General features: G+C 47.9%; 1 protein-coding gene and 1 long non-coding RNA gene across 2 annotated transcripts; one reads left to right on the plus strand and one right to left on the minus strand.

Moving 5' to 3' along the window:
• Window positions 1-4,995: 4,995 nt before the first annotated feature.
• LOC135391725 (uncharacterized) lies at window positions 4,996-15,990 on the plus strand. The gene is made up of 2 exons (XM_064622141.1): window positions 4,996-5,695; window positions 13,896-15,990. Exons 1-2 carry the CDS (start codon window positions 5,038-5,040, stop codon window positions 15,908-15,910), a joined length of 2,673 nt encoding a protein of 890 aa, XP_064478211.1. The 5' UTR covers window positions 4,996-5,037; the 3' UTR covers window positions 15,911-15,990.
• LOC135393334 (uncharacterized) lies at window positions 9,682-10,286 on the minus strand. Its single transcript, XR_010422581.1, has 2 exons — window positions 10,253-10,286; window positions 9,682-10,103 (listed from the first exon to the last, which is right to left on the minus strand). It is a non-coding gene; the product is annotated as an uncharacterized LOC135393334 (long non-coding RNA).
• Window positions 15,991-16,985: the final 995 nt, after the last annotated feature.

Here is a 16,985-nt window from a genome sequence, read left to right on the forward strand (position 1 = left end):
ATGAGTTAATACTCCAGAAATTTCCCACTTCAGTGTTGTTTGTGTGCGTAATTGAAATAAACTTAGACACTTCACCCTCCATTTTGACTCAGAGGCGAGCACGGCTATCGTGTTTACGGGAGTTTTTAAGACGAGCAATGTATAGTATCTGTTTTCCCTTTGCAAGGGAATAGACCACCTCTACGCTCTGGTTCCCCTACGTGTAACGCCGTGGAGGGAGCCTGCTGTTCTTACGGTGGGATGACCTCTGCTAACGCGGTCCACCGCGGTGAACCGCGTCTTCGATTTTGGCCAAAATGCCACGTGGCAGTGCTGCTTGCTGTTCTACTTGGAGAAACAGAAAATGGAACGTGTGGTGACGGTGACTGAGGTTGAAAAATGAAAAAAGGGGCAGACCTCCGGAAAACTGTACCCGGTGGATATATCCACAGGGCTGAATTTTCTCACATTCCAATTAGTGTTCTAAACATTTTTTGAACGTCTTCAAGACGGCCAAAAACACGTCTTCAAGACTCGGGAAAGCGTCAACTTATCCGGGGTTAGAAGACGTTATGTAGATCAGATTGAAGACGTCTCCTAGATGAAAATGTGGTTGTGGCTAGACCTTTCCTCGACTTTTACAAAACGTTTTGTGCTACTAGGGCATCTGAGGATAAACGGATAAGCGAACTGAAATGAAATGCTGAGCCGTTGAAAAAAATGTGTCAGACGTTCAAGAAGCCAGACAGCGTCGGGACTTGTTTGTTCACAGAGGTTCACAGAGAGAGTTTGTTCGTTCGAAAGAGGCCGCGAACAAAAGGAGCGCGCAGGCGCAGCAGAGAAGTAAGGAGAGCCCCCATCGAACACAGGGGTTAACAGGTTAAACTGTTAACAGGGGTTTCAGAATGCATAGATAAACAGGAAAACTAATAATATGGTTACTAAAATAACGAAGTTCCGATGTCATAGTGTGTAATACCAATTTTCAGTGTTGCCCGCTGTACAGGAGGTTGTTTGACACCAGGCGTCGCACCGCTCCACTACGCCGCATATTTCATGGCAAATTAAAAATATTTATAGCGCGTTGTCGGTCGTATGGTTCCGCATATGGTATTTAGAAGCAACAAAGTTTCTAGTCACATCACCGGCATATCATGCTTGTCTACTGCTTTACAGTACCTTTAAACACAGATGGTGAAGGCGTATAATCAATGGAAAATCTATGCGTCTTGCAAACGTAAACGGACGACGTGTACAGGTGGTTTCTATTTAGCACACGTCTTTAACAAAGACGGCGAAGACGTGCTGTGAACAGAAAAACGATGCGCCATGCAAACGTAACGCGACGACGTTTACAGGAGGTTTTTCTTGAACAAATATGTCTTTACTTTTTAACAGAGATGCCGAAGACGTATTATAAACGGAAAATATCCGCGTCTTGCAAACGTAGACAGACGATGTTTACGGGACGTTTTTATTTACCACACGTCTCTAACAAAGACTGCGGAGACGTATTATAAATGGAGAAAACGATGCGTCTTGCAAACGTAAATGTACGACGTTTACAGGAGGTTTTTCTTTAGGATTCGTCTTTTACAGAGATGCCGAAGCCGTTTTATAAACGGAAATTACGTGTGTCTTGCAAACGTAAACGGACGACGTTTACGGGAGGTTTTTATTTAGCACACGTCTCTAACAAAGACGGCGGAGACGTATTATAAACGGAGGAAACGATGCGTCTTGCAAACGTAAATGGACGCCGTTTACAGGAGATTTTTCTTTAGGATACGTCTTTCACAGAGATGTCGAAGACGTCATAGGCGGAGAGTTTTCAATCTTCCGGAGGGGGCCGGGGCACAACGTCCCCCCCCCATTCATGCACAGAGGCGGCCGGGTAGGGTGTCGGGAATTTCGTGTTGCGACGTTGAGAGGTAAATTTTTACAAGATTGTCATGATCACTCGCATGAAACACGCGATTCTTAGGATATCCCTAGGAACTTTCATCATGAGTGTCAACTTGGTGGATTTCCCGGAGGGGGCCTGTCACCCCCTGGGAAAGTTCCGGGGGGGGGGGGCTCAGGCCCCCAAGCCCCCGTCGGCGCCTATGGAAGACGTATTATAAGCGGAAAATTGGTACGTCTTAGAAACGTTTCCTAAATTGCGCCCTACTAGACGTCGCACTGACGTCCTGATCGTCTTCTATCCCAATCTAACCCAATAAAGACGTTTTTGCGACCTTCTGTGCTACTAGGGATACCCTAGTAGCACAAAACGTTTTGTAAACGTCGAGGAAAGGTCTAGCCACAACCACATTTTCATCTAGGAGACGTCTTCAATCTGATCTACATAACGTCTTCTATCCCCGGATAAGTTGACGCTTTCCCGAGTCTTGAAGACGTGTTTGTGGCCGTCTTGAAGACGTTCAAAAAATGTTTAGAACACTATATTTGAATGTGAGAAAATTCAGCCCTGTGGATATCCACCGGGTACAGTTTTCCGGAGATCTGCCTTTTTTTTTTTTTTTCACTTTTCAACCTCAGTCACCGTCACCACACGTTCCATTTTCTGTTTCTCCAAGCAGAACTGCAAGCAGCACTGCCACGTGGCATTTTGGCTAAAATCGAAGACGCGGTTCACCAAGGTGGACCGCGTTAGCAGAGGTCCTCCCACCGTAAGAACAGCAGGCTTCCCCCACGGCGTTACACGTAGGGGAACCAGAGCGTAGAGGTGGTCTATTCCCTTGCAAAGGGAAAACAGATACTATACATGATCGTCTTAGAAACTCCCGTAAACTCGATAGCCGTGGTCGCCTCTGAGTCAGACTGGTGAGGTGTCTAAGTTTATTTCAATTACGGACACAAACAACACTGAAGTGGGAAATTTCTAGTAGAATTAACTCACCGTCAACTCAACGCCTGTGTTTCCTACTGCTTTTGGTTTGAGACAGTCAGTAGGTCCACCGAAAGTAAACTTATTCAGTGCACACAAATCGTCCTCGTGTAAGATACGTCTTGAACACAGTTGGCGAAGACGTATTATAAACGGAAACTCGGTACTTCTTGCAAACGTGAACGGAAGACGTTTACGGGAGGTCTTCCTTTAGGATATCTATTCAACAGAGATGCCGAAGACGTATTATAAACGTTAAATCGGCGCTTCTTATAAACATACTATAAATTACGGCTTCTAGACGTCGCGTTGACGTCCTGATCGTCTTCTACCCTAATTTGACCAAATAAAGACGTTTCCGCAACGTTTTGTGCTACTAGGGTACTCATTACTTTCGTCGAATGTTCATTGCGCCACGTCAAGGTTGGGAACATGCAGGTTTTTTGAACCCGCTTTTAAGAACGAGCTCAGGGCAAGAAAGACAGAGAAGGGCTCATTCTGGGGAATTCTGCAACTGCCGGCGGTGTGTGTCACAGGTGTCCACATTATGATATCACCGACTTTCTCCTGTGCGTATTTCGGATAAAGGAGAACTAACAAAACAGAAGCATGGCCTCTATGAGGGTAACAAGTAACACCTTCACTAGTGATTGGCTGTTTTGGTAACCGTGTTAGTTTTTCTTGTGTACCAGCTCGCGTGGCTCAGTGGTTAGCGTGCTAACGTGCTGGCTATGCCACACCGAGACAGGGAGGTACCCGGGTACGAATCCCGGTGCCGGCTGCGCTGTCTGAGTTTTTTCCTGGGTTTTCCTCAGTCGGCATAGACACAGTTCCCTTAGAAGTCGGCCTAGAACGCACATTCATTCGGGGCGTTGGTCGTGAGGTTGCCTACCTCTGCGAGGCCGACAACAGCGAGCCTTTCACCGCCACCACCACCATGTCTTGTGCTGTCAGAGGTCATCTTTCTGCAAGTACAGAATTGTAGAGCTGGGCATAGCGGTAAGACATCATGGAGCCGGCAGGTGAAGATTCGTGGGCCGAATTCAGTGCGTATATCGAGCCAGATAGTTGCGATAGAAGACATTTTACGGTTCGGTGCAAGTTATAAGGATCTCAGCCTAGAATCGCTAGATCGTGTTCCCGACAATGAAGGGACTGTTCCTGCAGCGCGGCACGAAAATTCCGTCGTCCGCTTCTGCTGAGTGTTCAGTATGGCAAAAGGTGTCCAGTCGCCGAAGCGAGCAAGGCTAGCGGATGACAACTGTGAGCATCAGCTGCTACTATACGCTGCAATAAATCTTATTTATATTTTTTGCCTATATATCAGTCTCGTTTCAGCTAGTGGCACAGATTTGGGAGATACACGGGTTTCTATTGCCTATTCTACAAAAAAGCAAGGAGGAAGCCTCATGCGTGCACGTGTGAGGCTTATGCCTTATGCCGAGCACTTTTTCCTCCCGCGCTATGCCTCGATTTGCCAGCAATTTCTCTTCGCTGTTTTTCGCGCTTACTCTATCCCTCCCTCCCTTCCCGCCATCCTTTCGTTTGGCAGCTGTTTCGTTAACCCTGCGCCCCCTGCCATCCTTCACGCTGTAATTTCGTTCATCTCGGCCACGCATCGCTTCTAGTCGCCAGGCTTTTCCATCTGATCCGTCCCTCAATGACCCCTGGCCAATCGCCTTTGGGCTACGTGCCACTTCCTCTTGGCACTCACTCACTCACTCACGTAATGCAAGAGTAATGCCATTACTTCGTAATAAATATTTACTTATTTACTTTTTAAAATGTACTTTAATAAATGTTTATTTATTTTTAAATAAAAGTAATTTCCCTTAGTTCATGTAACGTTTGTACCTTCTGGTTTTTACGTGTTCCATCCCACACATCCTGCACTGCATCTCGGATCCTCCCCCCCCCCTCCAACTGCCTGTACGCACAGATTCATCAGACACATAGACCATGTTGGTGGTAGTGATGGTGGAGGCCACAGTTAGGAAACATAGCCACCTTTAGACAATAATTTAGCCTTATGGCCATTGGTGGATGACGGCAAGAGACGGAAGAAGAAGAATCCAGTCAACACTGCTCACGTTCACTCACTTATTACGGAAGAAGAAGTTTTTTAGCTCTCTCTCATTCCATTCGAAGCGACTACGGCGTCAGTGCCTATGGATCCAGCTGCTGATAAACCGGCGAAGAAGCGGAAGGCTTCGGCTGCCTCCAAGAGCTCGAAGGTATCCTCAGGTTCGCGGAAGAGCAAGTCGTCCGAAGCTTCGACGAAGTCGGCCTATGTGCACGGAAAATTAGCAGATCCTGTTCAAGGTAGAACGAACACCCTGACTGCAGCTGCATCGGACAAGAGTGACTTGCAGTCGGGCATATCTCAAGGGCCCCTTTCGAAGCAAACAGGCGAAACAATTGACCACAAAGAAACCGCTGCAACTGAAGCCGATACGAAGCCTTCGGTATCTTCACTACCATCTGAACAGAAACCTTCAAAGTCGGTGGCTATTAGCGCCCCAGTTGTAGTACCCGCGTCGTCAGCTCAGGATGCCAGTGCCGTCAACCAGGAGGGAGCTCAAGCACAGGACAGAGGAACGTCAGGAGCTGCTAGTATGGCAACTCAGTCCATTATGTCGACCAGGATGCGTTTCTTGGTTTCGGAAATCAACAAAATGCAGGAAAAGCAGCCAGAGGAGACTCCGAAGCTGAAGCAAGTAGAAAAGCCCATCGAACGCAAACGTGCAGGACGTAGTAAAGAGGACCATACCCTGCCGACTGGCGCTACTCCTCACCCAAAAGACAAGCCTGCTGGAAAGGATGACCGTAAGTGAAATTGTTTGTCAAGGTTGTGTTGCAGAGGGTACAGATTTTTCCTGCGGGAAACATTTCATACGATCCTCACATACCATCGTGCGCGGGAAACGCCAGCAGTACTGGGGAAAAATGGCGGTCTACCACCACCTCGATAAAGAAACATGGAGGAGGACTATGGAGCCGTCGCTCGGAGCTTACCTCTCGGAGATCGCGTTGTGGCAATGCAATCTCTTTCCGTTTTAGTACTCTACATCCTAAAGCGCCTCAAGTGTGGATCTTGTTAAAGGGACACCAAAATGCAAAAATAAGTTGACTTCAAATTATATTACACACTATGTTAATTTCGTACTTGTTACTCGTTTCGTATTTGGTTGTAGGACTCTGTTACAAAGCTACAATCCAAATTATACCAGACTCTTTCTTGCTTCAGAGCTAAGTAGTTAACATCGTTTTAGCACGTGCATCGGTGTTTTTAGTCAAGACTTACTAGATTATAACGACCATGTCATAATCGGCATCCCCTGTGAGGAGCCCGTCCACACGATCCCCTATAGGACCGCTACACGTTGGCACCCAATATCATGATGGAGCAATGGAAATTTGAATTTTGAACGCGTAGAAGCGGACGTACGACTACCGTAGCAGAAGACAGCAACAGCTTCTATGATGACGATGATATTATTATTATCAAGATGATATTATTATCAAGAAGCATCTGTCCCGGGAGGACCACCGCTTGCACAAAAATAATAAGGTCAGCTAAAAAGTACAGTACAGGGTGTATGCTATAAAAGGTCAGTGACATTTTCGCGCGTGACACTATATCTATTTGAGAGACGGACTTGTGCTGCTATACAGTGAATCACTTATGCCAGAGAAACCTAGGAAAAAATTGTGGTTACCATTCACTGCGTAATAAAATAAACACGGCCACAGAAACTTTCGTCTTCATGTGTTTCCTATGCGCAATACCGATGGATGGAGGTGAACGTTTGCATAGCCATATTTATTTTGTTACACAGTGCTAGGTAACCACAATTGTTTCGTAGGTTCCTCTAGCATAAATTGTTCACTTTGAGGCAGAGGAAGTCTTTTCGTGATAGAGGTATAGCATCAAGGAGGTATCACTTCTTGCACGAAAATGTGACTGACCTTTTATAGCATACACCCTGTATTGTATAAAGTATATAAAGTATTGTAGAAATCGAGGAAGCAATAACGGGGCCGATGAGCAGCGCCACTGCTAGCCTCCAAATGCGGCGCTCGGAAGGGGTGCCTATGACATGGTCATTATAATCTAGTAGTTCATGTTTTTATTCCATACTGCACGCACGTGTCACGCCATGGAACAGACCCGGTGAGAAACATTGTGAGCGTTGCGGAAACGGACAGGTGTCGCGGTCCGAAGGACTAGAAGAGCGGAATATTGCCAGCGGAATATTCGCGAGAACTGTTGTGAGCTATACAGTTCAGTGAATCGGTATTGGAAAACGCTGCAGTGCGCATCATGCCGCGCATATGCGGAACACTACGCTACGATCAGACCCGTTACAAATCTACACGTAGCCACGGGGGGGCTACCTGCCACAGGCTGGCCCACGCTAATCGTGCAAATGCGAGGGGAAAAAGTAATATATATATATATATATATATATAGACTCTCATTGAACGATGCGACAGCACCAGAGGACACGTGTTTCGCCGTGTTTGCGGCTCGTCGGCCCTGGGTAGCTGCGCATCGTTCGGGATTGGCAAACCAGGGGTCACTCAGCGAGCGATATACACCTGGGAGGGTGACTGAGCACTCCTCAATGCCACAGTGCAAGCCAGTGAATTATAAAGAGGGGGGAAAAGCCATTAAAAAAATAAGTAAATGATTCTAGACGTGTTTGAAATTCAAACTTACAGATTAAAATGGCTTCTATGGCTGCACGTAGAGAAACAGATACTCCCAGGTGTATATCGCTCTCTCTCTATATATATATATATGTATCGAGAGAGAGAGAGAGAGAGAGAGGGGATTCCAGCGGGACGATAGCAAAAGTTATTGCAGTTACCAGCATCTGTCTAACCAGCATAGTTGAATTCTTTTGAAACTATGAGCTTTTCGAGCTACTTGAAATCTTGTGAGACTGTCTCACAGCTCATGACACCCCATATATAAACTCATTATTAAACGTTCAAATATTCTGTATTGTCATCTCTCATCTCGCTGTGTGCGCAAGCATGAGTTTGTGGGCGTACCCAGGATCAGCGGAGGAGGGGTGTAAAAAAGTGTACACTTTCTGATCATGGACAAAGACTTGGCACACAAATATCGTTACTACACATTAGTCAAACGCTACGACTGCAAGACCGGACTGGGCGTGGCACCCGTTCGACCAACTCAACCGACTTGCATAATGGCCGTGTCCAAGGACGTCGTCCACAAGGACGACGTCCCGTCCAAAAAACAATTTCAAGACATAACGGCATTCTGGCAAGTGGGCAGCGAATTGGTCGTCTATCAACCTCGCAACAGCACGAGTACCAACTCGTACAGGTCGGCGGCGATGCACAGATTCTACAACACGTGCGCCAATTTCGCCATAGGCAACGAGGGCGAAGGACAACTCATCGGACCCGATATCGCGTGTAGCTACGGAGGCTATCCTAATCGCGTGTGGGCTCCGACGCGACAAGACGAAACGCAACTGAGACCGGTACGTGCCCGGCGGCGTGGGAGACAGGACGCGCAACCAGATACCGTCGCCAGGCTCCAACAGCTCCCCATAGAGCCCATAGTTTGAGATAATTCACACAACACTGGGCACACGACCAATGAAATTCTGACGTGGTGGATATTATGCACAACCAGTCGGCCAATCAGGAGCCTCCATATCTGGCTGGCTTTTCGCACGGTCCTGGCTACCATCGACTTCAACCAGATTCCAGGCCTGCCGCCGTTACTCAGTATTCAAAATAACTAAACCGATTTTGGGGTAAAATACATATTTATTGGATACAAAGCACTGATTCAAAGATCTGATACATGGGTGCACTGTGGGTACAAAGCCCACTGCGTTGCTGACACACCGGGACAAAGTTCGAACTTGAAGCAGAACCAACACACCGTTCAACTCCTAGTACCGAATCAGTCTCATGAGTGCGTACCATTTCATGATGAGCATCTTCTTCCGCTGCCTGCGGTGCATCCATTGTAGCGAAGCGAAAAGGGCTTGTGTGGCACGTAATCCGGCCTTTGTTGACAGTCCTCGAAATCCAACGACGCCCGAACTTGTTCTTCACGCTCCAACTCATGAAGCATTCCGGTACCGCAGTTGACAAATTGTTCGTGGGATAATAGTTGTGTCCAGAAACAGCACAACACGCGTAGACTCACAATAACGCACGAATAAACCCGCGAACATATTTCTGCAAACTGTTCTGTCGATTGACACCACCGAACACAGGAGGACGACATATGCCGGCCATGCTATTTCGAAACATGCTGAAACGGCCGAGACGCTGTACGCACATGCGCGCGTACAAAATGCGATTTCAAAACGTTCTCAATCGGAGCGCGCGCACAGTCTAGGCCAATGGGCTTGCAACATGGTGTATGGGCGCAGTGGTACATACTCTACAGCCGCGTCCGCGGGTACCTGGGGACTGCCGTCGCCTCCCAGAGCAACGCCCGCTGGAGGGGGAGTACAGGCGGACGACCCAGCCACCGTCGCGTCGTTCACGCAAGCGGAACTGGAGAGACAGGAAGCGGAACGCCAGAGGGGAAATGTCCAAAAGGGAAGTGTCGCTGCGGAACAGGCAAGAGCAGAAGCCGATCGAGTAAGGGCGGCCCAGGCACAAGCGATACGCGAACAAGCAGTGTTGGCCCGACGCGACCACGAAATGATACTACAACAGTTGAGACAAAGAGAACAAAGCAGTCGCGGCAGAGGAGGAGGAGCAACAGGAGGAAGAGGCTGACCGCCCAGAGAATTATCAATACCCTTCGATCCGAGCGAATAAATCTTTATTGAATCAAAAATTCATTCATGTTTCTTAACTCACACACGCGATTCCAAGCTCCAAGGAGAATTCGCGACAATTCACTCACTATTAAGCGCAAAGACACCTTGTGACGGCACACGAATGGCAAACTGACTGGGCACGCCGACCAGCAAGTTCAAATTCGAAAACTTTATACAATCTTAGTATATGGGATATTTCTCCGATGGCTTGCCTGACGTCAGCAGGAATCCGCTCCACTTCGAATCGGTCGACGGCATCTTCGTAGAGTCCCCTGGGTACGACGCTGCTATCTCCACACACCCTCGAAGATCGTTAAAAAAGGACTCCACGGCCAAAGCAATGGGCAACCGATGACGCCAAGGGTGGGCACCAGCAATACCACCACTACCAACAGGCAAAGCAGCTCCTACACGAGAAAGAACGACAACACCATCAGTCACCTTGACACCTAGATGTCGACGACCACCCCTTACATTAAAAAAAAAGAAAAGAATATATATACTTTTTCAAAGCTATGGTAGTCGACAGCATGAAGACAGCATAGCAACAACTTACCCGGTCTCCAGCTTCCGCTCCTTCTAGACATACGTCATCTATCACCTATCACTCCAAAAGGGAAGTGTTGGTCTTGAACAACAGGATATGTCAAAAGTCTAGCACAAGAGGATGCAGACTTCCTTTAACACGATGCGCACTTGGTGCGATACTCCTTGGTGGTCACGTGATGGCTTCGAACTTTCCGAGCTTAGTATACTTAGTACACTTTTTTTTTTCTTTTTATCGAGTCCCCCCCTCTACCTTGGAGGTCTGGCTACGCCACTGCGCCCAGGATAGGTATGCGCGCGCTTCTCCTTCCGTCTCATTGGATGCCGGCAACCTTTGCCTCTTGAGGATCCCATTCGTTGCGGCCAAAGACAGCGCCCCTAGCATTTCATTTTTCTTCTAAACGGTAGCGTCGTGTGGGCTAATTTTGTTTGAACTGCATGAATTGAAACAGAGTCATCTAAGAGCAAGTTGCTTTTGCATCTTAGTGCCCTTTCAATAAACATGCACTTGGAGCGCCCACAGTGCTCTTGTAGTTGGCTGCGTTGGCTATACAGGGTGTTTCAGCTAAATCCCTTGGCTAAATAATTCGCGAAGGGGTGCAATAATCGAAGAAATTTTTTTTACAAGTATCTGTCCGGCAGCACCTGCAAGCTGTGTACCGTGCGAATGAGTGGGAGGCTCTCATTTGAATAAAACGTTAAAAATGATTTTTAATATATGTACCAAGCGCATTAGCGGAGATGAAAAAAAAGCGCATTACGACGGCGAAAGATCGGGGGATCTCCCGACTAGTGACTCTACTCCCGACCACAGATACCACGGAACGCGAGCACCCCGTTGCGGCAACAAAAGATTCGTGGAGTTATGGCCCACGCTTTCTCAACGGCGCCGTGAGGCGGAGTTCGCTCTCCTTCGCTAAGTAGGCGCCACTCTTTTGGCGCATTCAAATCGGGAGTATGATACTCCCGGAGCGGCCACTAAACAGCGAAAAGCAACTTTGGAGCGATACACTGCTCGCTCCCTGATGCCGCTTCCTGTTGCCTGCTCGTGCTGTGCACAGACCGAGGACACATTTGCTTAGTTTGAACAGACAGTAATGTTGGAAGAGACGACTACGGTTGCGAAGACATCTCCTTGTAACAGCACATGAAACTGTTGCATGGCGTGAAGATGTCTGCATTAAAGCACCGCATTTTCCGCGAATAACCGCCGATATCCGCGTGGAAGTTGTCCACTAATATATACAATATACAAAAGCATGATAACAGTTACTGCAGTTAATATTGCAGTTTACTGATATCGGAGCAGGAGCACTTGTCATTTTGGGTCCGTATTTTGCTTCCGAGCCCAAATTTCGAAGGTCATCCTGCCGGCGCTCAACAGGAAGTACGTCACGCAAGATCTCAAGCACCCGGACGTTTGTCGTCTGCTTCAAAGCCCCCTTTCAAAACGGTTGCACGGGGAGCGGCTCGGAGTCTCGCACTCCCGGGTGCTCCAATGGTGGTTGTGTCGCGTTAACTGAGAGGAGTTTGAAACACTCGCGCTCCGGGGCGCCTACTTAACGCAACCAGTGCCTCCTCTCCCTTCCTACCGCTTTACGTGGAAATAGTCAGGATTTCGTCTCTTTCGGCATACGGCCAAACACCGCAGACGATTTCAAACACAGGCGTTTTCTGTGGCTACCACTGGTTGTCCGTGCACCTGATGCGGGCCCGCTTGGCCAACAGAGTATAGATAGTTGGCTACGGCCGCAAACATGGAGGAAAGAAACACAAGGAGCGGCTCTTCGCGCCAGACTAGCGTAGCCACCCTCTAGCGGTCGCTCGAGTCAAAATCGCCATTACGTCCTGTTCAGCACGTGATCCCCTCTAGAATTTCGGTTTTGCAAGGCTTTGTTTCTCGCGCTGCTCTCCGTATGATTTTTCTTTTCGAAAGTAATTGATTGTGAAAATGTGAGCACCGCAGAAACGACGTATGGTAATGTGTTCCTGTCCCGGCTGCGGCTCTCGTTGAACTGAAAGCAGCTCTGTCACGGGAACACGTTTTGTTCGTAAGCACACGGTCAGTTGTTTTAGTCGCCTGTGTCTGTTCGAGTCATCTTGAATTGTTCGTTTCAGACCTGACACTGTGCCGCATATTCATTTCATATCCTCTGTTGTTGTACAAATCTGATTAATACTGTTCTGAGTACATACGTTGGAAATCACCGTTGCCACACGTGATGTTTCCCGTCCCGCGTACTCCTTTTGCGTTCTGAACACTGACTGGTCTTCTAATAGAAGAGTAAACATTCGAACATACAGAAATAAAGTGCAAGGACGCGTTCACCGTAATACTGCTATCTGAACTGCGACACAACCACAGGTCGCGTCGTCTGCTCCGGTGGCGCCGTGTTGTCTGGAGGGTCACGTAAGCGGTCACGTGGTAGACAGGAGTATCCCAGAATGCAATGCGAAGCCGGCTACGCTCGCCCCCACAGGGGTGGCATCCAATGTATTCCTCCGTAAACGAAAGCGTGCTGGGCGAACGCAATGCATCCTGGACAGGTCCTGGTCGCACGTCACAGCGAACGTCAAGGCGCACGTGACCTTAAAGATGGCGGCGCCCGTAATCGGCGGCCAAATCGTTTGTAAACAAGGCGGTTGTTTTTGGACGACGTTTTGGATGTTTTTCGATCACGGTAATTATTTTTATCCGATAATCTTGCAGTAAAACGCGCATTTTTGCACACAAAGCCTCGTATTGTTGACTTCCAAAGGTGTGATGACGACTGCTCGTTAAGACTTACCGAGCCGATGCCATGTATACTTAAACTAAGGAGAAATGGGCTACCATGTTGCGGAAGAAGCACCGCATAGTTTACGCTGGCAAAATACGGTAATCTCTTGGTGTTATGACGGCGAAAATATGTCGGTAAGCGGCAAAACGACATATAAACAAAGTCACATGACCTGAAAATGACGTTTTCTATGACGTGCGACCAGGACAAGATGGCAGTTTTGCCAAAAGCACCCGCTTGAGGGTAGTTACAACAATGGCGGACTTGTGTCACCCCTGTGCTCGCCCCGATGGAAAACTGTCGGAGGGGCCGCTCCTTGTGTTTCCTTCCTCCATGGCCGCAAATAACACTGACGTGATTGGTGGACTGCTACTGACTCTGTCACATTGCTCAAGCGGCTAGGCTTTGTTTACTTTAGGTGGCATTGGCAACGCCGGTGCACACTTGTTAGCAATAAGCCACGCATAAGTTTTATTGAATCGAAAGGATTATACGTTCTGAGTAACGCCATCTTATCGTTGGTCAACGCTTGTGATGCCATTCTTATCGCTCGTGAACACTTTTAGAGTAAACCGCTCACTAAAACTCGCGTTTGCGTTACTCTGTCGCTGTTTTGAAATTGTAACACGACATAACTGCGTAGGTGGCATATAGGGTGATTTCACATGACGTCACGTGGTGGTCACCTTTCCGGCGCATGTACCTAGATTATCTAGCATTGCTCGAAAATGAAGCCTTGAATAGTGTTTCGAAATCCGGTCGCGTCCGTACCCTCCTTTTATCCCGGTTTGAAAGAAGGCTTCGCCGTTATAGCGATACAAGTACATGTCACCCGAGTCAGCTCTTAACACTTGTCGTATCGTCTCGTAACAGGCAGCAAGATAAACAAGGTACCAGGGATAAGCAAGCAGTTCTTCGTATGCGTTCTTCTTGTGACTGTCGCCATCTCGATCATCGTCATTGTTGTTCTTCTCTACCGATGGTTCTTCTCAGAAAAGGGCATCCTAGTGGAATGCAACACAGACGAATGCAGGAACGTCTTATCCAAAATCGAGCAGCTGCTGAGCTCTAACGTCGATGCCTGCGATGATTTCTATGGTTACGTCTGCGGCAAGTGGGCCGACAAACCCAACTCCGGTTTCCTTGACGACGTCATGAGTATATACAACGAGACGCTGATAGATGCCCTCTTTTCCCAACAGTCCCTGCAACGATCGAGGCTTGGACGACACGTGTTTTCAGGAATTTACCGCAAGTGCGACGAGTACGTCAAGAGAGGGAAAGGTTCCTTCCAGGATGCCATGGAAGGTATCGGCAAATTAATCGACATTGACAAGTTACGAGAAGCCACAGACGGGTCAGCTTTATTCGCCTATCTTACGGGCCTTGTTTTGAAGACTGGCGTCCATACCTTCTTTACAATCGAATTTGATCTAGTCGGTAAGGTAGCAGCCATGCACATCTGCCTCGGTCGTTCCATCCAACAAAAAATTTCCGCCGGGCATGATTTGTCTGCCATCGATGTCACCACCGTATCGAATTTGACACACAGTTTTCTGCAGAGGGCCGTATTCGGTCTTAACATCACAAACGAAACAAATGCTGACGACCTATTCGACATCGACGAAGACGTCCATCGAAACTTGCTGAAGCCGACGTCGACACGAGGAGTACATTTCAGGGACATAGCCACAGTGACTTTGATAACAACTACAGTAGACGTTATTAATAGAAATGTGCCTTCACGGCTTCGCGTAAGACACGACGATGTGGTTTTGGTTACTGGAGCCGATTCCATACAAAGTATCAACCTTGCCATAAAGCGCCGACCGTTTCCAGAGCAGAAGTACTACTTCATCGTGAACCTACTTGCCGAATTCCTTCGGTATAATATCTACAGGGAACATTTCCAGCACGACTACAAGCTCCACACAATGGTCTGTCTCAGCGCCACCAAGGTAGTCCTTATCAACACCTGGCAGTACTTAGTCGCCCAGTTAGCTGTGGAGTATAGTTATGCAAAGACAACGAGGGATACGGTTGTTATCGCGAAAAATGCGATAGCCAACGGAAAAGAATTCGATATATTTGACAGTTACTTGCAATCGAATGTCAAGAGTATATTAAGGGACATGAAGATAGCCGTGTACGACGGCCTGGGTTTACCGCGTTTAAGTTCTGACATCGACTACAATTCGTGGAACCCGCAGGGAACGTTTTTTCAGGCTTTGATGGACGCGACACGTTGCACACGGGCAATACTGTACCAGACGTTTTATAATAAGAACACAGACGTAGCGGCACAGTATCAGTACAACGCCACAATTGCGTACGCAGATCCCTTCTTGTACGTTCCGACGGCTTACCAGCGTAGTCCACTCTTGCACGCCGTCCAGGGGCTCCCGTTTTACATCAATTTGGTCTCTCTCGGTCCGTTGGTGGTAGTGGAGATGCTGCGCGGAATTGCTGGACCCCTTCGAGACTCTGCGAAGGCGGGAGAACAGTTGGGGAACGCGACGTCTTGCACGAAGAAAGTGGGTTCACTAATTGGCCTCGACCTGGAGAATTCCACAGAAGCGCAACCTTGGGACAGCGATGTTGTGCTGTGGCACTTCGCGTTTCGCATCCTGTATTTAGAAGTGCAGAACGCGGTAATGTCACGGGGTAATGACGTCTTCAGGGAACACTGGCCCACTGCCCAGTGGTACTTCTTCATCAGGTTTTGCATGATTTCTTGTACGTCCCGAGATGATGGTTCAAGCCGAGAGCCTCCAAGGAGCTTCAAGGAACGATGCTTGGTCCACCTGCTTGCACACAAGGATTTTGCAGTTCGTTTCAGATGCTCCGGGAGGTCGAATTTCAGAACTATTGACTGTGCCAACGACTAGAAGTTCTCTAGTTGTTTCTAGATTTTGCTGTAATGATTCTGAGATACGTTTACTGTCCAAAGAAAGAGTACAGAAGTTTCGTCTTTTCGCCTTGTTTAATAGAACAGAGAACACCACCAGTCGGCGTGTGCTTGAGCCATATGCCCATTATACATGCACGGGCCTGCTGTCTAGGAAATGGTCTTGGTTAGAGTAGCATACAGTAAATTAGTTCTTGCTAAAAAGTCATGGCTGACATCAACGTCGTGTGCGCTTTGAAAACGAGCAGTTTTAGCATAGCCCTCGTGTACCAGGCATTGCTTGTGCGCAGTTCCTTGACGTCCATTTGAGAACAAACTCTTGCTTCAAACTCTTAAAGATCGCTTCTCAATTTTTTTCCAAGGAAGACGCGGAGGACGTGGAAAGCTCAATGCTGTCGACAGACTTGACAATTTCCACGACTAGCCTAGAACCGTCTGAATTGCAGTCTAGGCGAGAATTGAAACGAGTCTTAATGGCAGCACTTCAGGTTAGGCCGGCAAGAAGCTATCTATCCTGGGGTATTGGAACATGTATTGAAACGCACCCAACGTCACACATTCTATAGGCTGTTGAGGTTGAAACCCCAATCGCGGTTGCCGAGACGGACTCTATTAAACTACGTGTAAAAACGAAATGTTGCTGAAAATATTTCGACTGCTTATTGTGAGACAGTACTGCTCGCGACACGGTTGTCAGAAATTATTGTCCCGCTGGTTAACCCATTCTAAATCTCCTGGTGTTGCAAGGCCATTAGTTTTGCGTAATAAAAAGCAGCATGCAGCTATACCTTTAAATACAACACCGGCACAGCATTTGAGAGGGCAACCAACGAAGCGCGTACTGTGGACACACTGATCGGCAGTTCCAGACAACAGTGTCGTGAAGCAGAAGTTAGCATTGGAAGTAATACCGGTAGGGCGATACAACGGACAGCACCGGTCGGAAAACGCGAACCAATTCGTGCCATTTTCAACACTGACGTACGGCGTTCTTCCTAATCATATTACTTAATTTCAGAGTGATGATGTACCATAGGTAGCCATTACCCTCGTTC

This window comes from Ornithodoros turicata, chromosome 4 (assembly GCF_037126465.1).
Source record: "Ornithodoros turicata isolate Travis chromosome 4, ASM3712646v1, whole genome shotgun sequence".
Lineage (NCBI taxonomy): Eukaryota > Metazoa > Arthropoda > Arachnida > Ixodida > Argasidae > Ornithodoros > Ornithodoros turicata.